The sequence below is a fragment of the Myotis nattereri genome (genome assembly GCF_964212035.1).
Source record: "Myotis nattereri genome assembly, chromosome: 11".
NCBI lineage: Eukaryota > Metazoa > Chordata > Mammalia > Chiroptera > Vespertilionidae > Myotis > Myotis nattereri.
In genome coordinates this window covers 15,224,328-15,243,145 of record NC_138086.1, presented here as the reverse complement: position 1 = coordinate 15,243,145, position 18,818 = coordinate 15,224,328, and the positions used below count along the sequence as shown (strand labels likewise).

The 18,818-nt window shown below is 40.8% G+C and overlaps 1 protein-coding gene across 1 annotated transcript in view; it reads left to right on the top strand.

Moving 5' to 3' along the window:
- The window catches only part of FAM3C (FAM3 metabolism regulating signaling molecule C), a 58,846-nt gene that overhangs the window by 26,397 nt on the left and 13,631 nt on the right, over positions 1 to 18,818 (top strand). The window contains exons 4-7 of the mRNA XM_081102804.1: positions 6,866 to 6,895; positions 7,781 to 7,904; positions 14,052 to 14,110; positions 15,103 to 15,153. Of these exons, the coding sequence (XP_080958930.1) occupies positions 6,866 to 6,895; positions 7,781 to 7,904; positions 14,052 to 14,110; positions 15,103 to 15,153 (264 nt within the window). The remainder of the gene's footprint in view (positions 1 to 6,865; positions 6,896 to 7,780; positions 7,905 to 14,051; positions 14,111 to 15,102; positions 15,154 to 18,818) is intronic.

Genomic DNA, 18,818 nt, shown 5'->3' with positions numbered 1-18,818 from the left:
AGTGTGTGCAAAACCAGCAAAATCTCTGGCTCAAAATTCTTCTGCGTGCCAACCCTAATTTTTTGAGAACACGTTACACCTACTTGATATCTCTTAAGGTGTAACGTATGTGAAGAACCTTGAAGAAATAATAAAATTCATTCGAGCGACAAAAACACAGTATATGATGATGAAAAATACATTTATTTTTTAATGTATACAGGCACACTGATAGTCCGACAGAAAACTTTATGACTCCGTTTGATATTATCAGTGGGACTTTTGCTGCTGCATCACTGATGATAGAGATTTTACATCAGGTTTATATTTCGTGACCTTCAGAGATATGCACGAGCTACTACTTTCATCCGTCAGGCTACTCCTATTACGAGACTTAACAAAATTCATCACTGAGAACAAAGATTCACAAGCGTATGTGGATGAAACCAAAACACTGGTCGGATCTAGGAAGGCAGGGAGAGTTAAGGCAGAGGCATAGAAATTGCTCTTCCCCTCTCTCGTCAATCCAGGTCTATGGTCTTTAAGATAACTTGTTATGTAAAATTATTTATCTAAGATGCACCTACACTGAATTTATCTGAAAAATAAAAAAGTCGATATTAAGAAAAAAATTGTAAATGGAAGATTATAAGAGAGGGTTTCGCGTGCCAGCAAAAGTTACTGGCGTGCCGTGTGTGGCACGCGTGCCAGGGGTTGCCCACCCCTGATCTAGGGACACAAATCTTGTCCTTTTATACCTCAGCCTCTGCTCATGCTGACTCCTCACCCTGGACATCTTTCTCACTCCCCTTCATCTGTGCATCCTTTCCCTTTTTCAAAACTGCATAAGTGCCCCTTTTTGAGAGAAACTGTATTTCAACCTCCCTCTGTCCTATTAGAATGTATTGCTCGTGTTTCTGAACTGTTTGTTCTAATGCATAATAGTCATATCTCAGTTGGACACATATTTTCTTCTGCCTTACATTGTAGTTTCTTTTCTTTTATCCTTTTCCATGTATCTGTCTTTCCTTATCGCAGATTAAATCTTGAGGGCAGTACTACCTTGATGCTTCACCCAGCATCTAGTGCCAGGCCCTGTAAATAGCAAATGCTGATTGAATGGGGAATGAGTTTTGGTAGTTGAGGATTAGGGTTTTGACATGGAAAAAGAGTTTCCAGAATCGGATTCATTTAAAGCTGTATTAGTTGAAAAGCTGCTGGTCATCAGCTATGAACAAATGCTGAGCTACCTTAATCATTCCTTCTCTTAATTTTCATCTTGATTTTTCCTAATGTTGGTAACTGCCAGGCTTTACCATGTGTGTTTTAGCTGTTTCATTCAGGCGTGCCTAAGGCAGAGGGCTTATTTTGTTGTCATAACTTAAGTCGTATACTATATCCACAAAACCTTATTGGATTCCAGACTATTGAATTGGTGAAAATTTAATTTGTATGCTTATATTTTACTTCTCATTTCAGAATAATTGAGCAAAGATGGAGCTATGGTTGCCTTTGCCGTTTGTTTAGCATCTAACTTAATTTACCAAAGGGTAATAAGTTTAACTGAACATTGGGATTGTTTCTGTAATTCAGTATTATAGAGGGACCATGAGATTAACTATGTTGTTGGGGTTTTTTTTGTTAATTTCAATTACAGTTGATATATAATATTACATTAGTTTTAGGTATACAGCATAGTGATTAAACATTTATATAACTTATGAAGTCATCACCCCGGTAAATCTAGTAACTGTAATTCTCTTGTTGGTGAATATTACCATGTTTTTCCCATCTAAGGACTAACCAGGCCTGACCCTGCTTAGCTTCCGAGATCAGATGAGATCAGGCGCATTCAGGGTGGTATGGCCATAGACTATTACCATGTTTTTCATCTTGTTGATATTATAACTTAGTTGATAGTTTCTATAAACTGAGATTCAGGTTGATTATACACTGAGTGGCCAGATTATTATGACCACCTGACATTTGTAGGCAAAATAGCTATTAATTTCCTGCTGAAGTTGCTAGAGGGCCAGATCATTATAAACGTCTGAATAGCACAACATACCTAAGTATCGTTGCTGATCAGGTTCATCCTATCATGTTGATGGCGTATCCCAATGGAGATGGCTTCTTCCAACAAGACAACGCCATGCCACGGTGCTCGTATTGTGCAGGAGGGGTTTCAAGAACATGGGGAGACTTTACCTTGCTTAGGTGGCCCCCACAATCACCAGATCTCAATCCAATGGAGCATTTGTGGGACGAAGTTAAAGGAGCCATCAGGCAGCTGGTTCCACAACCATCAAATCTCACAGAACTGGACAGTGCTATTCATCAGGCATGGTGTCAGATTCCTCACATCACCTTTCAACATCTCGTGGAGTCAATGCCAAGAAGAATCGCCACAGTACTGAAGGCAAAAGGTGGCCCAACGAAGTACTGATGGGGTGGTCATAATAATCTGGCCACTCAGTGTATAGTACTCTTGTGGAAAAATAAAATGAACTTACTTCTAGAAAGGAAGAATGAAAAATTTTGTTTACAATTAGTAGTTGAAATTCCTGAAAGGTTAAAGTCGGTGGTGCAGGGGCAGGCTAAATAGCCATCTCAGACAGCAATTAAAGAAAAACTGCATTTATTCAAGGAAAAGGAGATAGGAGATGGGGATATCCAAAGGGAAGAGCTACACAGCACTGAGCCAGAGGTTATTGGGTCCATGGTGGCAGCAAAAATGTACTTAGGACAGTGACACAAGGAAGGGCATAGAAGAAGGAGCAGGAGAGCCTGGGCTGGGCTGCTTTGGCTCACTGAGAAGTCAGAGAAAAGGGGGCCTTGGAGACAGGTTCAGGGGGTTAGCCCGGGACGAGCTGCCTCACGGCTCTTTGCTCCCCTGGTTGCAAGTCTCGTGGGATCCCTTAGAGATTGGGGGATACGCTGGGCCCTTTGGCCTGATGTCTTTATCTCTTGCAGGTGGAAATCTCAGGGGAGGGTCTCAGTCAGCTTCCAGGTGTGCTCTTTCAGGTGGAAGAGGTCTCCACTGAGTGGTCGGTGCCAGGCAGGGGGTCATTAGTCAGTGCAGCTGGTCCTGAGGCAGCCATGGTGCCACTTGCCTGGTTTTGCTGCTTTTCTGGGCCTGGAGCTGAAACACAACTGAGGCCTTGATGTTCTCTTCAGGGAGGGAAAGGTCAGGGAGTCTAGGCCACCTCAGCAATGATATAAAAGATCAGGGGTCCAAACCGCATGACCAGTGATAAGCTAGGGGAGGATGGGTTACCTACCCTGGGGCGGGGTTCTTATTTTCCCAGTTTTACCAAATACTTTAGGTGTGATTTCAAAACAAACAATTCTTAACAAAACTTTATTTTATGGATACACATGCACTTGTAAGAAATAATACACAGAGATTCTATATGCCCTTTACTTAGACTGAGTAATGGCTTATAAAACTATATACAGCGTCACCACCAGGATATCAACATAGATCCAATCTGCCAGTCATAGTTATGATTGTGATTTAACGTAGTGTTAGTTTTCAGCATGGACACTTGGCATCTAGTGAGAGTCATGAACACAGTCCAAATTACTTTTGCATATTGCTGCAGTAAGTACTTCATGTTCCATTGAATTGATTTATTTTTTCCCCTTTCAGACTTAAATGGTTGAAATCTTATATACATGAGTTACCTCACATTACTAAAGACTAAAGTATAAAATCATTCTGATTTCTGTAGCCTGATTGGTTGAAAGACATTCATTGATGAAACCAGATCTCATTTAAGGTTGGCCTCTGGACTTCTTCACTAGGATCTTCTCCAAATATCTGAAAACTAACAAGTCCAACACAGAACTCATCATCCACCCTCCCTCCCATCTCTCACTAGATTATAAACATTTTAAGTGCAGAAATTATGTTTCCCTTTTCTCCCCCCATTGGCTCATGTGAGTGAGTAAATGAATGGTTATAAAGCCAGACGTCTGAGAGACAAACTTGATTCCTCTCTTTCCATCATTCCTCCATCTGGCCATGCCGAGTCCATCAGTGCTGCTTCCGTAGTTGTTCTGAACCTGCCTACTGTCAAGCCCACCGTCACTGCCATTGTTCGGGCTGCTCTCCTTTCCTACCTGGATTCTCTCAGCAGCATCCTGGTGGGCTCCTTGTCTCAAGTCTTGAACCCTCTGCAGTCTGTTCTCCACTCGACAATCAGAAGACTTGTCTGAAAACTCCATGTGATCATAAGCCCTCAGACAGTCTTGTTTTGGGGGATGGTGCAACATGAGTTTGGATGCTAGAATGAGATAGGGCTTTGGAAGTGATCTCTGCCAATTACTGGTTATGACTTAGAACAAATCAAATCACTAAACCTCTCTGATCCATTTATTTCTCTTTAAAACAGGGATGATACTCAAATCAATAATGCATGCAGAAGTGCTGGTAGAGTGCCCAGTGGATGTGGATGAGCTACGTTGTGTTACCCCATTCTGATCCCGTTGTCTCCCTCTTACCTTGTTTCCACGTTAGCTATGCCAGAATTCCTGACTGGAGCACCGGTTCCCTGTCAGCGCCTGAAAACCTGAATTTGATATACATGTTCATTCAGGACAAAGTAAAATGGAGAATTTCCAGTTCTCAGGCGCTTAATCATTGGTTGCTAACAACTCTCTGGGCTGTCTCATTTATAAAAGTGAGAACACTGGACCAAATGATCTTTAGAATCCTTCCCCAACATTTATGACATAATTCGGGAAAACGACATAATTTTCCAAATTGGAAGAACAAGCCCCAATAATTCCAGTACCCTGATTTACTAACTGATCATTTTTTTTGTTTCCTTCCGGTCTTTGTTTTTTTTACCCGTGAGTTTTTTAGTCCTTACAGCTAAGCTTTGTTTTCTGCTTTCTTCCAAATGCATTCAGCCTTTCCTGTGTTACTGCAGTGCCTGTGGGACCCCACTGGTGCATAAGATTCTGAGTGTCCTGTAGGGTTATGAGCCTTCGTTTACTTGGTCATTTTTCTCTTTTTAAACATTTACATGTTATTTTTCAGCTTTAACTTCTGTTCTTTAGTTAGAGTGCTGGACTTACATACAGGAAATTGACAATTATCTAAAATAGTACAGAAATAAAAACGAAGTAACTATTTATAGTCCAACAGCTGGCAAACACTTATGATACTGCATACTTATTAGCAAAAGAGGAAACGGCTGCCCACAGAACTATTGAGGATCTGAATTGTAATCTCCTGGGCTAGGATCAGATGTCAGTGCTTTAAAAAAAGCTCTAAGTGTAGATGGTCAGGTTGAGATCTGCTGAAATCAAGTTAAGATTTGATCAGAAGATTCTGACTGCTTTGAACTGATAAATTAGAAAACTCTTAGTAATGATCTTAATTTCTTTATTACAGTCAATACATTTCTATTGTAGAGAAAAGCTCTCCACCACCACCATCACTCTTGTGTTCCCTCCACCCCCAAATCTCCTAGCCTGACCACTAGGGTAGGTTCTATATATATGCCAGGGCGTTATATGCAGATGTACATAACACCATATTACAGCAACAACTTTTAAGTCCCCTAATAGTCACCAAGTATGTATTTAAAGTCATTTAAAGGTTTAAAGGGAAGTTTGAAATACGTTTGATAACACTTACATGTGGAATCAGAAAAAAACAAACTCATAGCAACAGTGGAGTAGTGGTTACCAGGGGGTGGGGCGGTGGGGGAAGTGGGGTGGTTTTGCTTAAAGGGTGTGACTTCCAGTTATAAGATTAACAAGTTTGGGGCTCTGATGTACAGCATGGTGTTTATAGCTATTAATACTTTATCATGTACTTGATTGTTGCTAGAGAGTAGATCTTAAAGGTTCTTACCACATAGAAATGGCAACTATGAGGGGATGAAGGTGGCAGTGAATATGATGGTGGTAATCATTTTGCAGTTTTATAAATATATTACGTTAACCTGTTGTGTACCTTAAACTTGCACAATGTTAAATGTCAGTTACTGGTATATCTCAGTAAAGCTGAAAAAATAATTTAAAAAAATATTAGTAAGTTTGTAGAATAACTTTCTGACTAGGATTTAAATAAAATAAAAATGTAGAGTAAATATAAAATGTTCTTAAAATACTACCCTCCATAGTTTCTGTACATAATTGTTTATATACTGAATTATGTAGACTAAAGTTACTTTCTCACTGTTTTTATAAAGTGATATTCATGTTTTATTTAATACTAGTGGCCCGGTGCACGAAATTCGTGCGGGGGCGGGGGGGGGGGGGTTGTGCACAGAAGGTGTCCCTCAGCCCGGCCTGCACCCTCTCCAATCTGGGACCCTTTGGGGATGTCCGACTGCAGATGTCCCTGTGGGATCGGGCCTAAACCGGCAGTCAGACATCTCTCTTGCAATCCGGAACCACTGGCTCCTAACCGCTCACCTGCCTGCCTGCCTGATTGCTCTTAACCATTCTGCCTTCTGGCCTGCTCGCCCCCAACTGCCCCCCCTTGCCAGCCTGATTGCCCCTAAATGCCGCCCCCCCCTCACCCCCGCCTGCCTACTCACACCCAACTGCCCTACCCTGCTGGCCTGATCGCCCCCAACTGCCCCCCCCACCCCCGCCGGCCTGATCACCCTCAACTTCCCTCCCCTTCTGGCCTAATTGACCCTAACCGCTTCTGCCTTGGCCCCACCACCATGGCTTTGTTCGGAAGGATGTTCGGAAGGTCTCCTGGTCTAATTCGCATATTACCCTTTTATTAGTATAGATATACTGAGCTGTATTCAAACATTTTTATTTTTATAGGCCTGTTAGCTCTAAATATGTTTTAAAAGTGGATGCTTGCCAATAGCCTTATTCCTACTAACAAAGATAACTTTATTTTTCTTAGCAAGGTCAGCGTTGGACACAGCTGCGCGTTGTAAGTATTTCATCCCAATAATTTGCAGATGATTTATTCTAGTTTTTTTCTTAGGCATAAGAGAACTTATATTTCAACAATGGAGATAGTTCAGTGTGAGCAAAAACTTTTAGAAATTGCTTTCTGAAGTTACAAGGGTGATATTCAATTGGATAGCCCACTATTCTTGGTATTTACTCATAATGAACATTGTTTTTCATTAATGTTTTTAGTGTCACCATCTTAAGTACAGGAAGTATGTAAAAGAAGAACTAGTTCTTGAGCAGATTATTCAGCAATGCATTAGGCTTGTTAGTTTGTAACCATTTGTTGTGCATGTATGCACTGAAAATGCAAAGTAACAATTCAACCCTACCCCTCTAGCCTGAATTTAAACCATAAACTTAAAAATAATTAGATAACATATATTTACCCTCATCAAGATCATATTATTTGATTCATTTATGTCAATTTTTAGCTTGTTTCCTCAGTGCTTTTGTTTTATTTTGAGGCTCAGGCTCTTTGAAACCCCCAGAAAAAAAAAATCCTAGCATGTGTTTTTTGTTTTGCTTTGTTTTAAAATATATTTTTATTGATTTCAGAGAGAAAGGGAGAGAGAGAGCTAGAAACATCAATGATGAGATAGAATCATTGATCGGCTGCCTCCTGCACCCCCCGCCCCCCCCCCCCCCCCCCCCGCAGAGATCTAGCTCACAACCCAGGCATGTGCCCTTGGCCAGAATCGAACCTGGGACCCTTTAGTCCGCAGGCTGACATCCTAGCATGTGTTTTAAGATAAGTGTATCTTGGTGATGTAAATTTCCTTGTAGTTTGAGATTGGAAACAAACTGATTATAAAGTCCATTAACATTGTGTTGTTTTTTTCATCTGTTTTCTTTTCCAAAGCTACAAAGCCTCCCAGATACAAATGTGGGATCTCGAAAGCTTGCCCTGAGAAGCATTTTGCTTTTAAAATGGCAAGTGGAGCAGCCAATGTGGTGGGACCCAAAATCTGCCTGGAGGACAATGTGTGAGTGTCGCCCGTTTGGCAGTGCAGATGTGCGATGAAGCCACAGCACGCGGAGCCGAGGCCGCAGGGCTTTTGAAAATGTATTGGGCTTGCGTTTACTAAAGAAAAGTGATTTCCATTTTTATTACGCATTTTTCCCCCATGCCTTTAAGGAATCTTTAAAGTTCTTAAATTTCATATTAGAGAGTGACATATTTATCCAGTTTTGTGGAGAGATGACGTGTTTCTTGAGTGAATTCTCTAAATCTGTGCAATTCCATATTAGAGCCATAGACCCATGTAGCTATTTAATTCGGATTCTCAAATCATATAGAAAAGTTAATTCATTTAGATGAATTAAAATTAAAAGTTTGGTTCCTCAGTCGCACTGGCCACACCTCAAGTGCTCAGTAGCCACACATGGACTTGAGCAGCATGGAGGGTATTTGCATGCTGCAACGTCCTATTTCAGCAATATTCAACCTTTTTCATCTCATGGCACACACAAACTGCTAAAATTCTGCAGCATACCAAAAAATATGTTTTGCTGATCTGACCAGAAAAAATAAAAAATGATTTTGATTCGTTCACACCAGTCAGCTATTGTTGTGTTGGCTGTTGTCATTTTTTACGTGACAACCTAAGGGAAAAGAGGTCAGTGCCCCGACCAAGTAGTCAGGTATTGCGTGTTTTAAATTCTTGCAGCACACCTGCTGGAAATCGCTGTCCTGTTTGATAGCCGTGCCTTGCTCATGGACACTGTCTTACAAACCAACACCTTTCATTTTAAGAGTCTGAACGCTGCCTGTTGAAGTGTGAGATAATCATTACAGCCTCAAGCCCATGCTGCACGGAGCTGCTTGCCCCCGAGCTGACTGGTTCCCCGTGTCAGCCTGCTCTACAAAGGATGGTGCTCGGATTTTTCAGTCTCCTACCTCATTGTCAGCTGCCATTGGTTCAGGTTTCTGCCTCTGAACTTACAAAGCTGTTTTAGTTGGCTGCTTTTGATCTGCTCTGGCCTAGAAAATTAGATATATGAACTTATTTGAATTCATATATCTAACAAATGTGCCATTGATTATGATAATAGTGAGTTAATTTTATAGATAGAGGGGAGGAAACTAGGCTCTTTCTCCCAGCATTTCATGTGTCTTTTCTTTTTAATAGAGAAGCTTTTAAATATTTATCTTAGTCCCTTTTCCAATTAGCTACGGGCAGGTCCTATAGCCTCTCACAATGACACTTTCCTTGTAAAATTAAAGGCTTGAGCTGTAGGTGATCTTTAAGGTCCTGACTCATGTGCTTTCTTTTCCCTCGTGCTAATGATAACTCATTGCTAATTTGTTGTCTTCTGATTTCTCATTATAATAGTCCTGTTTTACTGAATTATGTAAAAAAAAGCAAAATACTTGGATTTCAGTTTGTAGAGCTTATCTATAATAATAAAAGGGTAATATGCTAATTAGACCGGACGTCATTCCGGACGTCCTTCGTGACGAAGCCGGGGCTGGAGGGAAGCCAGCCCGGGTCCCGGGTGCCTGCAGGCGGCCGAAGGGGGGAAGCCGGGGTCCCGGGTGCCAGAGGGAAGCCGGTGCCAGCAGCCGGGGGAAAGAAGGCCTACTCTTGGACGAATGTCCACTGGGCCTCTAGTAGTAAATAATACCCTGCCTATTAACTTAGAATGTTCCCATTCCTATCTTACTTTTTTCCTATCTTACTCTGTTTGGCTAGAAAGGCCCCAAGTTTGATTCTAAGTAATAAGAAGAGAGTTCATGCCTCGCTCATTGTAGATTCGCTTTGGAGATGATCTCTACCCACTTGAAGTAGGTATGTAAGTTTTAATGCAGAGAAGAGATCAAACTCTACTAGCAGATTTTCTCTGCACAGAATAACAGGTCAGAAGGGAAAGAGCATGTGGGCAGTAGAGCTCGGTTCTAGCAGGGGGGGAATATCAGGTAGAATTTGCTTCCGTTTCTCTAACTGTAAAATTGAGGCAGGCCACCTACTCATCTTCATTCCAGGAATCATCCAGCCATTCCCATGAGAGATTAAATAATTGATGGGATTTTACAGCGAGGCCTGTGCCATGGAATCGGATCCCTGGTAAAGGGCTGGCCAGACATGCCTGGTGGAGACATGCAGTGACTGGTGCTCCTTCCAGTACCTTATGTTTCTAGACTGGTAGTTTTTCCAATAAAAAATGAAGGAAAGAGCCTGCGTTTTCTTAGCATGATTCATTCACTTCTTCATGAAGTGGTTATTGAGCTTCATTCCTGCTGAACTGGAGCTTGCAGCTGGCGGGTATTTAAGCGGGAAAGGCAAGCACATCTCCAGCTGTGGGGAGTTGCAGGGCGTGCCTGTGGGGGTCAGGTGACTGAGATGAGGTTGGGGTGTCCAACTTCCGATCCGGTGAGTCAGAGGTGTTTAGTCTGACAACTGAAGGGTAAGAAGGAAGACAGCCAGGAGAAAAGTAGGGGAAGAACATTCTAGACAGAAGGAAGGACATACACAAAGGCCCTAGCATGGGGAAGAGCTGGAGAGACGGGCATAAGAGCCAGGCCAGAGGTGAAGGGATTTAGAAGTCTGGGGCAGGGCAACTGCCTGGGTTGCTGACTCCATCCCTGTTCAGGGTGCATATGGGAGGCAGCCAATCCATTTTTCACTCTCATATCGATGTTGCTCTCTTTCTCTCCCTCTCCCTTCTTCTCTCTCTCAAAAAAAATTTTTTTTAAAGTATATGATTGTCTAACCACTAAGCTGTACAACTTAAACGAGCAATTTTCAACCCATGTGCTGCATAAATTTTTAAAACATATAATACTGATTGTCAAAAAGTGACAACAGCCAATATAACAGCCGTCTAGTGTGAATGCCCTGTCTTGAACCATAAATATATAGTTCATGTAATGGAGTTGCATCTTATTGGTGAGGTTGCATAGTAAGATTGCATATGATTGGTTAGTTCTTGGTATCAGAAATCCTTGTATACAACTGTGGGCACCTGATTTTTTAGTCACTTTGGAGCAAAAAGGGTAGGTAATTACTGTTACTATTATTTCTGTAAATCCATTAAAATTATACTTACTTCTTTTTTGTCACATTGGCACAGAATATATTTTTTGGTGTGCCGCAGCATTTTAGTAATTAGTTTATGTGTGGAGAGGGAAAAGGTTGAAAATTGCTCCCTTTAAACCAATACAAAATTAAAAAAACATAAAAAGGGGGGAAAAAAAGTAGAGCCAGGCCAGCAGGAACTTGTCGGCCATGCAGGTAAGGATTGAGATATTTTTCTAGGTGCTTTGAGAAGTTGTTGATGGTTTGCAAACTCTGACATGTCACGAGTTCATTTTTGTTGAAAACAGTGCTGTGGCTGCTGCATACAGTGGTGAGAGGAGGAGGAGGGACGGCCAGGCCAAGGGCTGCCCCCGCTCTTCCACACAGGCTTTGCATGTACACGCACTAAAATATGTCAGGAGACGCTAAAAATACGGAAGTGGGCATTTTAATGCTTTCCTACATGTGTTCTGAGTGCCTGCGACTCCGTCGGAGCCTGTTCGTCCACATGAGTGCTGCTCAGTGTGGGTGACTTTGCTCCCCAGGGGACATTTGTCAGGGCCTGGCAGCTTTGGGGTTGGCACAGCCGTGGAGGTGCTACTTGGAGGAAGGGGCCAGGGGCGCTCGCTCTTACACATCCTACATTGCACAGGACTAGCCCCTCCACATGAAACATCAGGTCCATGATATCATAGACGGAGTTTGAGAAATCCTAACGCAGACTCAGGACAGGAGTTGCCAATTAGGTTCCTGTGTCATGGCTTTAAGGATAAGTAGGTGCAGTTGAGATATATATTATGGAGATTAAGATGGATTTCTTTAGTTAGAAACACAAAATCCTGGGTTTAAACAGAAGGTGTCTCACAACGAAATTGTAGCTTTTTCTACTTTTGCCTTTAGAGAACCCATGGAATTTACTTACATTCAAGATATAGCTTTTATTGCAGACATATACTCATTTGATTTTAGTTTATGTGAAGTTTATATTAGGAATAATACTTCACTTATTTTTATATAATCTTCATATTTGGTATAGGAATATATAGTAGACTGTTTTGAGGGATTGTTATTTTTTCCATCAAGGGGTCAGATAGTATTTTTGTTTTTGAGGGCCAAGAAGTAAAGAATAATTATTTGAAATACAACCATTTAAAAATGTAAAAAACATTTTAAGTTCATGGGTAGTAAAATAAAACAAAAAATCCAGCAGGTGGCTAGATTTGTACCATGAGCTGTAGTTTGTTAAACCCAGATCTAAACTAATCATTTTAAGTAGTAGCTCCTAGAATATAAAGTAGGTATTTGAATCAAAGCAATATTAGATGATGTAGACTCTATATGGTCATATGATCATTTACTTTTGCTTAGAGATATGGAATGGTAGGGGAGTGGGGAACCTTCATATTCAAGGAGGATAAAAGAAAATTTCAACTTGGGTTAATAAGAGGACTAACATTCATTTAAAATCTGCAGTTGTAGGTGTCCTGAGTGAATTAGTTTTCAAAAATTGGTGAGCTGCTGCCCTCTTGTGGGAAGCTCTTGTCATAGCGCTTCCCTGTTGCCTTTACTTAGCTCTGACAGACACAGCACGTACTCGGAGATGATCTCTACTTGGAGAAGACATGGTGACAGTTACTAACCTAACAAGTTAGTCACAGCTGTTGCCTATTAATATTCATAATAGAGTTCACTTGTACATTTCCGAAAGGAACAGAGCAAATGCATTTTGAAACTTCCCTTCTCAAATAATTTCCAGAGTGAGTGCACCATTTTACATTCCCACCAACACATATGAGAGACACAATTTCTTTGTATTTTGCCAGCATTTGGTGTGTCACTTTTGAATTTTATTTTAGCTGTCCTAATAGGTATGTCGTGTGACATCTCAATTAATTTTCTATTCCTTATGGCTAATAACATTGAACATCTTTTGTGGGGTTTTTTTTGTGTGTTGTTTTTTTTTCCATCTGAATATCCTCTTCAGTTAAGTATCTATTCATGTCTGTTTTCCATTTTGTTTGGATTTTGTGTGTGTGTGTGTGGGGGGGGGGGGGGGGGGTTTTGCTGCTGAGTTTTGAGGGATAGAACTATACTCATTCATCATTTGCAACCATAGGTTAACCACAGATAAAACGTCTATGAAAATCAGTTAGCACATTCACTGAGAATCAGTTGGCTATATGGAATTTACTAAGGTTATTAGAGATTTTATTATTTGGGAAATTATGCACCACACATACTTTATATCAGTAAAATTTACAAGTTTATATACCTATTATGTATGTGTAGAAGTATAAATAGCTACACACATGTGAGTGAGTGTGTGTGTGTGTGTTCATCTTGTATACTCCTCTTCACCCCCAAACTCAAACTAGTTGTTAAACGGTGAACAGCACACCACTGGGAGTATTACTCTTACCTTTAATTTTAAACCTAAAATTACCCACGATTTAGTTTAATAATCTAACTGAACAAACCGAACTAACAACAAGCAGACGTTTCACTAGTGCCTTCCATGTCACGACATCATTGTTTGTATGTGAGATGCCCATGGGTGCAGTTCCCTCGGGTGTGACCATAAATGACTGGTTAGATGCAGTCTTTATATGCACACAGTTTTACTTCTGAGCATAGAGAAACTTTACCCTGATAATCACTAGGAGCATGCTCACAGTTAGGTGACACACTCATGGAAGAGTGCTCCCCACTCTTGCTCTCAGATTGTGAAAGATTTGGGGAGCATCTCACTTCTCTGTTCACGTCACATTTGATGTTGCAGAAAGTGCAAAAGAATGGTGTGGAATATGTGCATGATGTCCACATGTTGTCAGGATTTTCTAACAAGGTATTTCATAATCTGATGCAGGGAGCAAGAAATAGTCTAGTCTTTTGCCCTAATACTTGTTTATGTATATTTTTATTTGTGAAATCTTATTTAAGGACAATGCTATAAAGGTGTTGGGCTGTTTCCTCTGACTTAATCTCCTCTGCATGACTGAACACTTGTACATGTATAATATCCCCAATCTTTTCTTGTTTTTGCATAATTTTATTTTTTGATATGTTTTTGTACAGTGTATAATTCCAAATTTGTCTTGACTTTTTTCCCTTCAGTTTAATGAGTGGTGTTAAGAATAACGTTGGAAGAGGGATCAATGTTGCCCTGGTAAATGGTAAGAATCACTACTTTAGCTTTTGGATGTATTCAGTGGGTGTTCACATGCTCCACAGAAAATATGCTCTAATATCAAGGGATCGGGTCAGAAAGTGCCACTCTTGACACCAAAGCCCCTCCCCCTTCCTACTGCCCCTGAACAAATGCAGCTGTCGGTGGGCACTTCGTGTCTGAGGGTGTGGGACACGCTGTCTTGGAAGCAGCCAGCTTCTGTGGCAGCTTCCCGTGGGAGTGACAGGGCACACCCAACCTAGCGTTAAACCGGCGAATTCTTGCTGCAGATGTTGGAATCCTAACAGATGAAGGTAGATTGACATGAATGAGAGGGTGCAAAAGACAAAGGGTGATGGATATTGGATGGGGTTGGGCGCAATGAAGAGTAAGCAATAATTGTAATTTTCTAATATTTGTCCACACTCTTCTGGCAAATTCACTAGAGTAAATAAGTTTATTGAATCTTGAACATATTGAGTGTTCTTACAAAGTCAAATCTGAAAACATAAATCCATGAAGTGAGGCCGACTGCGTGCTGGTCTTCTGTGTCCGGCATCATAGAAGCCCTGCGAGGCTGTGCAGGCGGATTAAAACCAGCCACCCTGCCTGGGCCATCGTGCAGGAAAATATTTTTACTTCCTTCACAACAAGAGCTACATTTTTGTGTTCCTACCATCTTCAGTTTCTTAGGTAAAAGGTTCCATACCTATTTGTCTATTTAATTGTTAATAAAAAATAGATTTTAAAAGGGAAATAAATGTACATTTTATAAAAAGATGTTTAACTCGGAATCGTCTGCAGTCTGTTGTGAAGTTCTGTGTGCTGCTGCTTACAAGACTATTGAGAAAGTCCTATCCAAAGTTCCCCTTCAGAAACATAGTTCAGGTTTTAAGTCTTTCTCAGAGTAATTTATATCAGTCATTGACTAAGAATGCTTGTTTTATACAGTAGAGTATATTTCAGTTGCATAATTTAATTGAATTCAATCTCTTTTAGGAAAAACAGGAGAAGTATTAGACACTAAATATTTTGACATGTGGGGAGGAGGTAAGTTTGAATAACAAGTAACCGTTCTGTTGCTAGCACTGCCTTCTTTTTTCTTTTCCTTAATCCTCACCCAAGGATTTTTCCATTTACATTGATTTTTCGAGAGAGTAGAAGGGAGTGAGGGAGGAGGAGAGAGAAACATCGATGTGAGAGAGACACATTGATCAATTACCTCCCATATACGCCCCACCTGGGGCAGGGGATCAAACCCTCAACCTAGGTCTGTGCCCTTGACTGGGAGTCAAGCCCGAGACCCTTCGGCATGTGGGCCGACCCTCTAGCCCAGGGGTGGGCAAACTTTTTGACTCGAGGGCCACAATGGGTTCTTAAACTGGACCGGAGGGCCGGAACAAATGCATGGATGGAGTGTTTGTGTGAACTAATATAAATTCAAAGTAAACATCATTACATAAAAGGGTATGGTCTTTTTTTTTTTTTTTTAGTTTTATTCATTTCAAATGGGCTGGATCCGGCCCGCGGGCCGTAGTTTGCCCAGGGCTGCTCTAGCCACTGAGCAACGCTGGCCAGGGCTAGCGCTGCCTTCTTAGTCGCCTCTGTATAAAGTAGCCCATTAATGAGAGCATAATGGCACCATTTAAAAAAATCCTCACCCGCCCGAACCAATATGCTCAATTAATATTTGACAAAGGAGGCAAGAACATACAATGGAGCCAAGATAGTCTCTTCAATAAATGGTGTTGGGAAAATTGGACAGATATATGCAAGAATATGAAACTAGACCACCAACTTACACCATACACAAAAATAAACTCAAAATGGATAAAGGACTTAAATGTACGACAGGAAACCATAAAAATTCTAGAAGAATCCAAAGGCAACAAAATCTCAGACATATGCCGAAGCAATTTCTTCACTGATACAGCTCCTAGGGCACTTGAAACTAAAGAGAAAATGAACAAATGGGACTACATCAAAATAAAAAGCTTCTGCACAGCAAAAGAAACCATCAACAAAACAACGAGAAAACCCACTGTGTGGGAAAACATATTTGCCAATGTCATATCTGATAAGGGCCTAATCTCCAAAATCTATAGGGAACTCATACAACTTAACAAAAGGAAGATAAACAATCCAATCAAAAAATGGGCAAAGGACCTAAATAGACACCTTTCAAAAGAGGACATTCAGAAAGCCAAGAGACATATGAAAACATGCTCAAAGTCACTAATCATCCGAGAGATGCAAATCAAAACAACAATGAGGTACCATCTCACACCTGTCAGACTGGCTATCATCAACAAATCAGCAAATGACAAGTGCTGGAGAGGATGTGGAGAAAAAGGAACACTTGTGCACTGCTGGTGGGAATGCAGACTGGTGCAGCCACTATGGAAGACAGTATGGAGTTTCCTTAAAAAACTGAAAATGGAACTCCCATTTGACCCTGTGATCCCACTTCTAGGAATATATCCCAAGAAACCAGAAACACCAATCAGAAAAGATATATGCACCCCTATGTTCATAGCAGCACAATTCACCATAGCTAAGATCTGGAAACAGCCTACGTGCCCATCAGTAGATGAATGGATTAGAAAACTGTGGTACATCTACACGATGGAATACTATGCTGCTCTAAAAAGGAAGGAACTCTTACCATTTGCAACGTCATGGATGGAACTGGAGAGCATTATGCTAAGTGAAATAAGCCAGTCAATGAAGGAAAAATACCACATGATCTCACTCATTCATGGATAATAGAGACCATTATAAACTTTTGAACAATAATAGATTCAGAGGCAGAGCTGCCTCAAACAGATTGTCAGACTGCAGTGGGAAGGCCGGGGAGGGTTGTGGGGCAGGAGGTAGGGGGGTAAGAGATCAACTAAAGGACTTGTATGCATGCGTATAAGCATAACCAATGGACATAAGACACTGGGGGATAGGGGAGGCTGGGGGACTGTCTAGGGCGGGGGGATAAAATGGACACATATGTAATACCCTTTGTAATACTTTAAGCAATAAAAAAATTAAAAAAAAAATAAATAAATAAAAGAATAATACACCAAAAAAAAAAAAAAAAGAAACTAAAAAAAAAAAAAAAAAAAAAAAATCCTCACCCGAAGATGTGTTCCCACTGGTTTCTAGAGGAAGGGAGGGAGGGAGAGGGAAACTGATGTGAGAGAGGAACATTGATTGGTTGCCTCCCATACATGACTCAACTGGGGATCAAGCCGCAACCTTGGTATGTGCCCTGACCAGGAATCCAACCCACAACCCTTTGGTGCACAGGATGGTGCTCCAACCAACTGAGCCACCCGGCCAGGGCCATAATGGCACCACTTTTGTGTTCATTTTGTTTTGCTTTCTTTTCACTAAATATCTAGTTATCAGTCATATTGTAAATTGTTTTGTGGTTTTCTTTTTTAATATAAAAAATTGTGGTGTATAGTTAAGAAAAATGACATAAAAATATAGAGATTTAAAGCGTCTGAGTTCCATTTTCTGCAGGACAGCTCATTCAAAGCGTTGGGCTTCTTTAGGTTTCTGTCTGAAATTGTAAAAAAGAGTAAGTAATTTGAAGATGGCCATAGCAAAGCATTTTGAACTGACTGAATTGATTTTCTTTACATACGATTTTTTGTCTCAAAAGATGGATATCTGAGAAGGAATAGAATTTTTCTTTCCAGTTCACGGGCCAGACACCTTTTGTGTTAGGAAGTCCCTTGAAGAGCAGGTGGCAGTCGCTCACCAGCATGCAGAGACAAGGAGCTGGCACCGTGATGCAGGATGCTCCCCTCCCCGCAAAGAAGAGATTTCTTCCTCAACTTTAAAGAAGGACCCCACTGACTTACCTTTTGCGGCTTCTCTAAGCTGTTGGTGTGGGAAATTTACCAGCTCGAGGCCGCTCTTCTGCACCTCCCCATCCATCCGCTGACATATGGCCAGGAAGCCAAGAGTTTTCAGGCAGTTCAGCTTTCCTAATATTTCTTTAGCTTTAACAAGAAGCCACATATTATTTGTTTTTAAATGAGATTTGGAGAACTTTTCATAGCTGTGAGAACTGTGTAAACCTAAAATGCTACCATCGATGTTAGGTTCTAAAGCATCATTGTTCTTACCATGCATTATTACATAGGAACACGCTAGCAAAATGGGACCAGAAGCTCCGGTCTGTCATCACAGGTAGATTCATCACTGCTGAAAATACGCCTCTAGTTAAGAAAGAGTTGCAGCTTGCTGCCATTTTTGCATTTAAGTAAAAATGATTTGTTAGCTGCGCTACATATTTTCGGAATCAAGACTGCTATTATAAAATGCAATCAGCTAGAGAAAATCTTAGGAGTCTTTGCTATGGAAAGAAACTGAGTAAATTTAAAGTAACCCAGCCTATATTCTTTCCATTAGTATATGCTAAGTAGATATGCCCAGAAGATCCCTTAAGTCGGTGTGTGTGTGTGTGTGTGTGTGTGTGTGTATAAACATTTGTATAATATTTTGAAGTTACAGACCCTTTTGTGAACTGAATAAAATGTGTGTATCCTCTTTTTAGAAAAGTACCCAAACACATTTACATAGATTCTGGAGGGAGTTCATGAGCCTTTCTCATGCTCCCTGACTTTCTTATTTCAAATCATAAGTAATAACCTTGCAATGGTTTTTTCATTTAGCCCCTGGAATATCTGTGCAAAGACATTTAGGAGGAA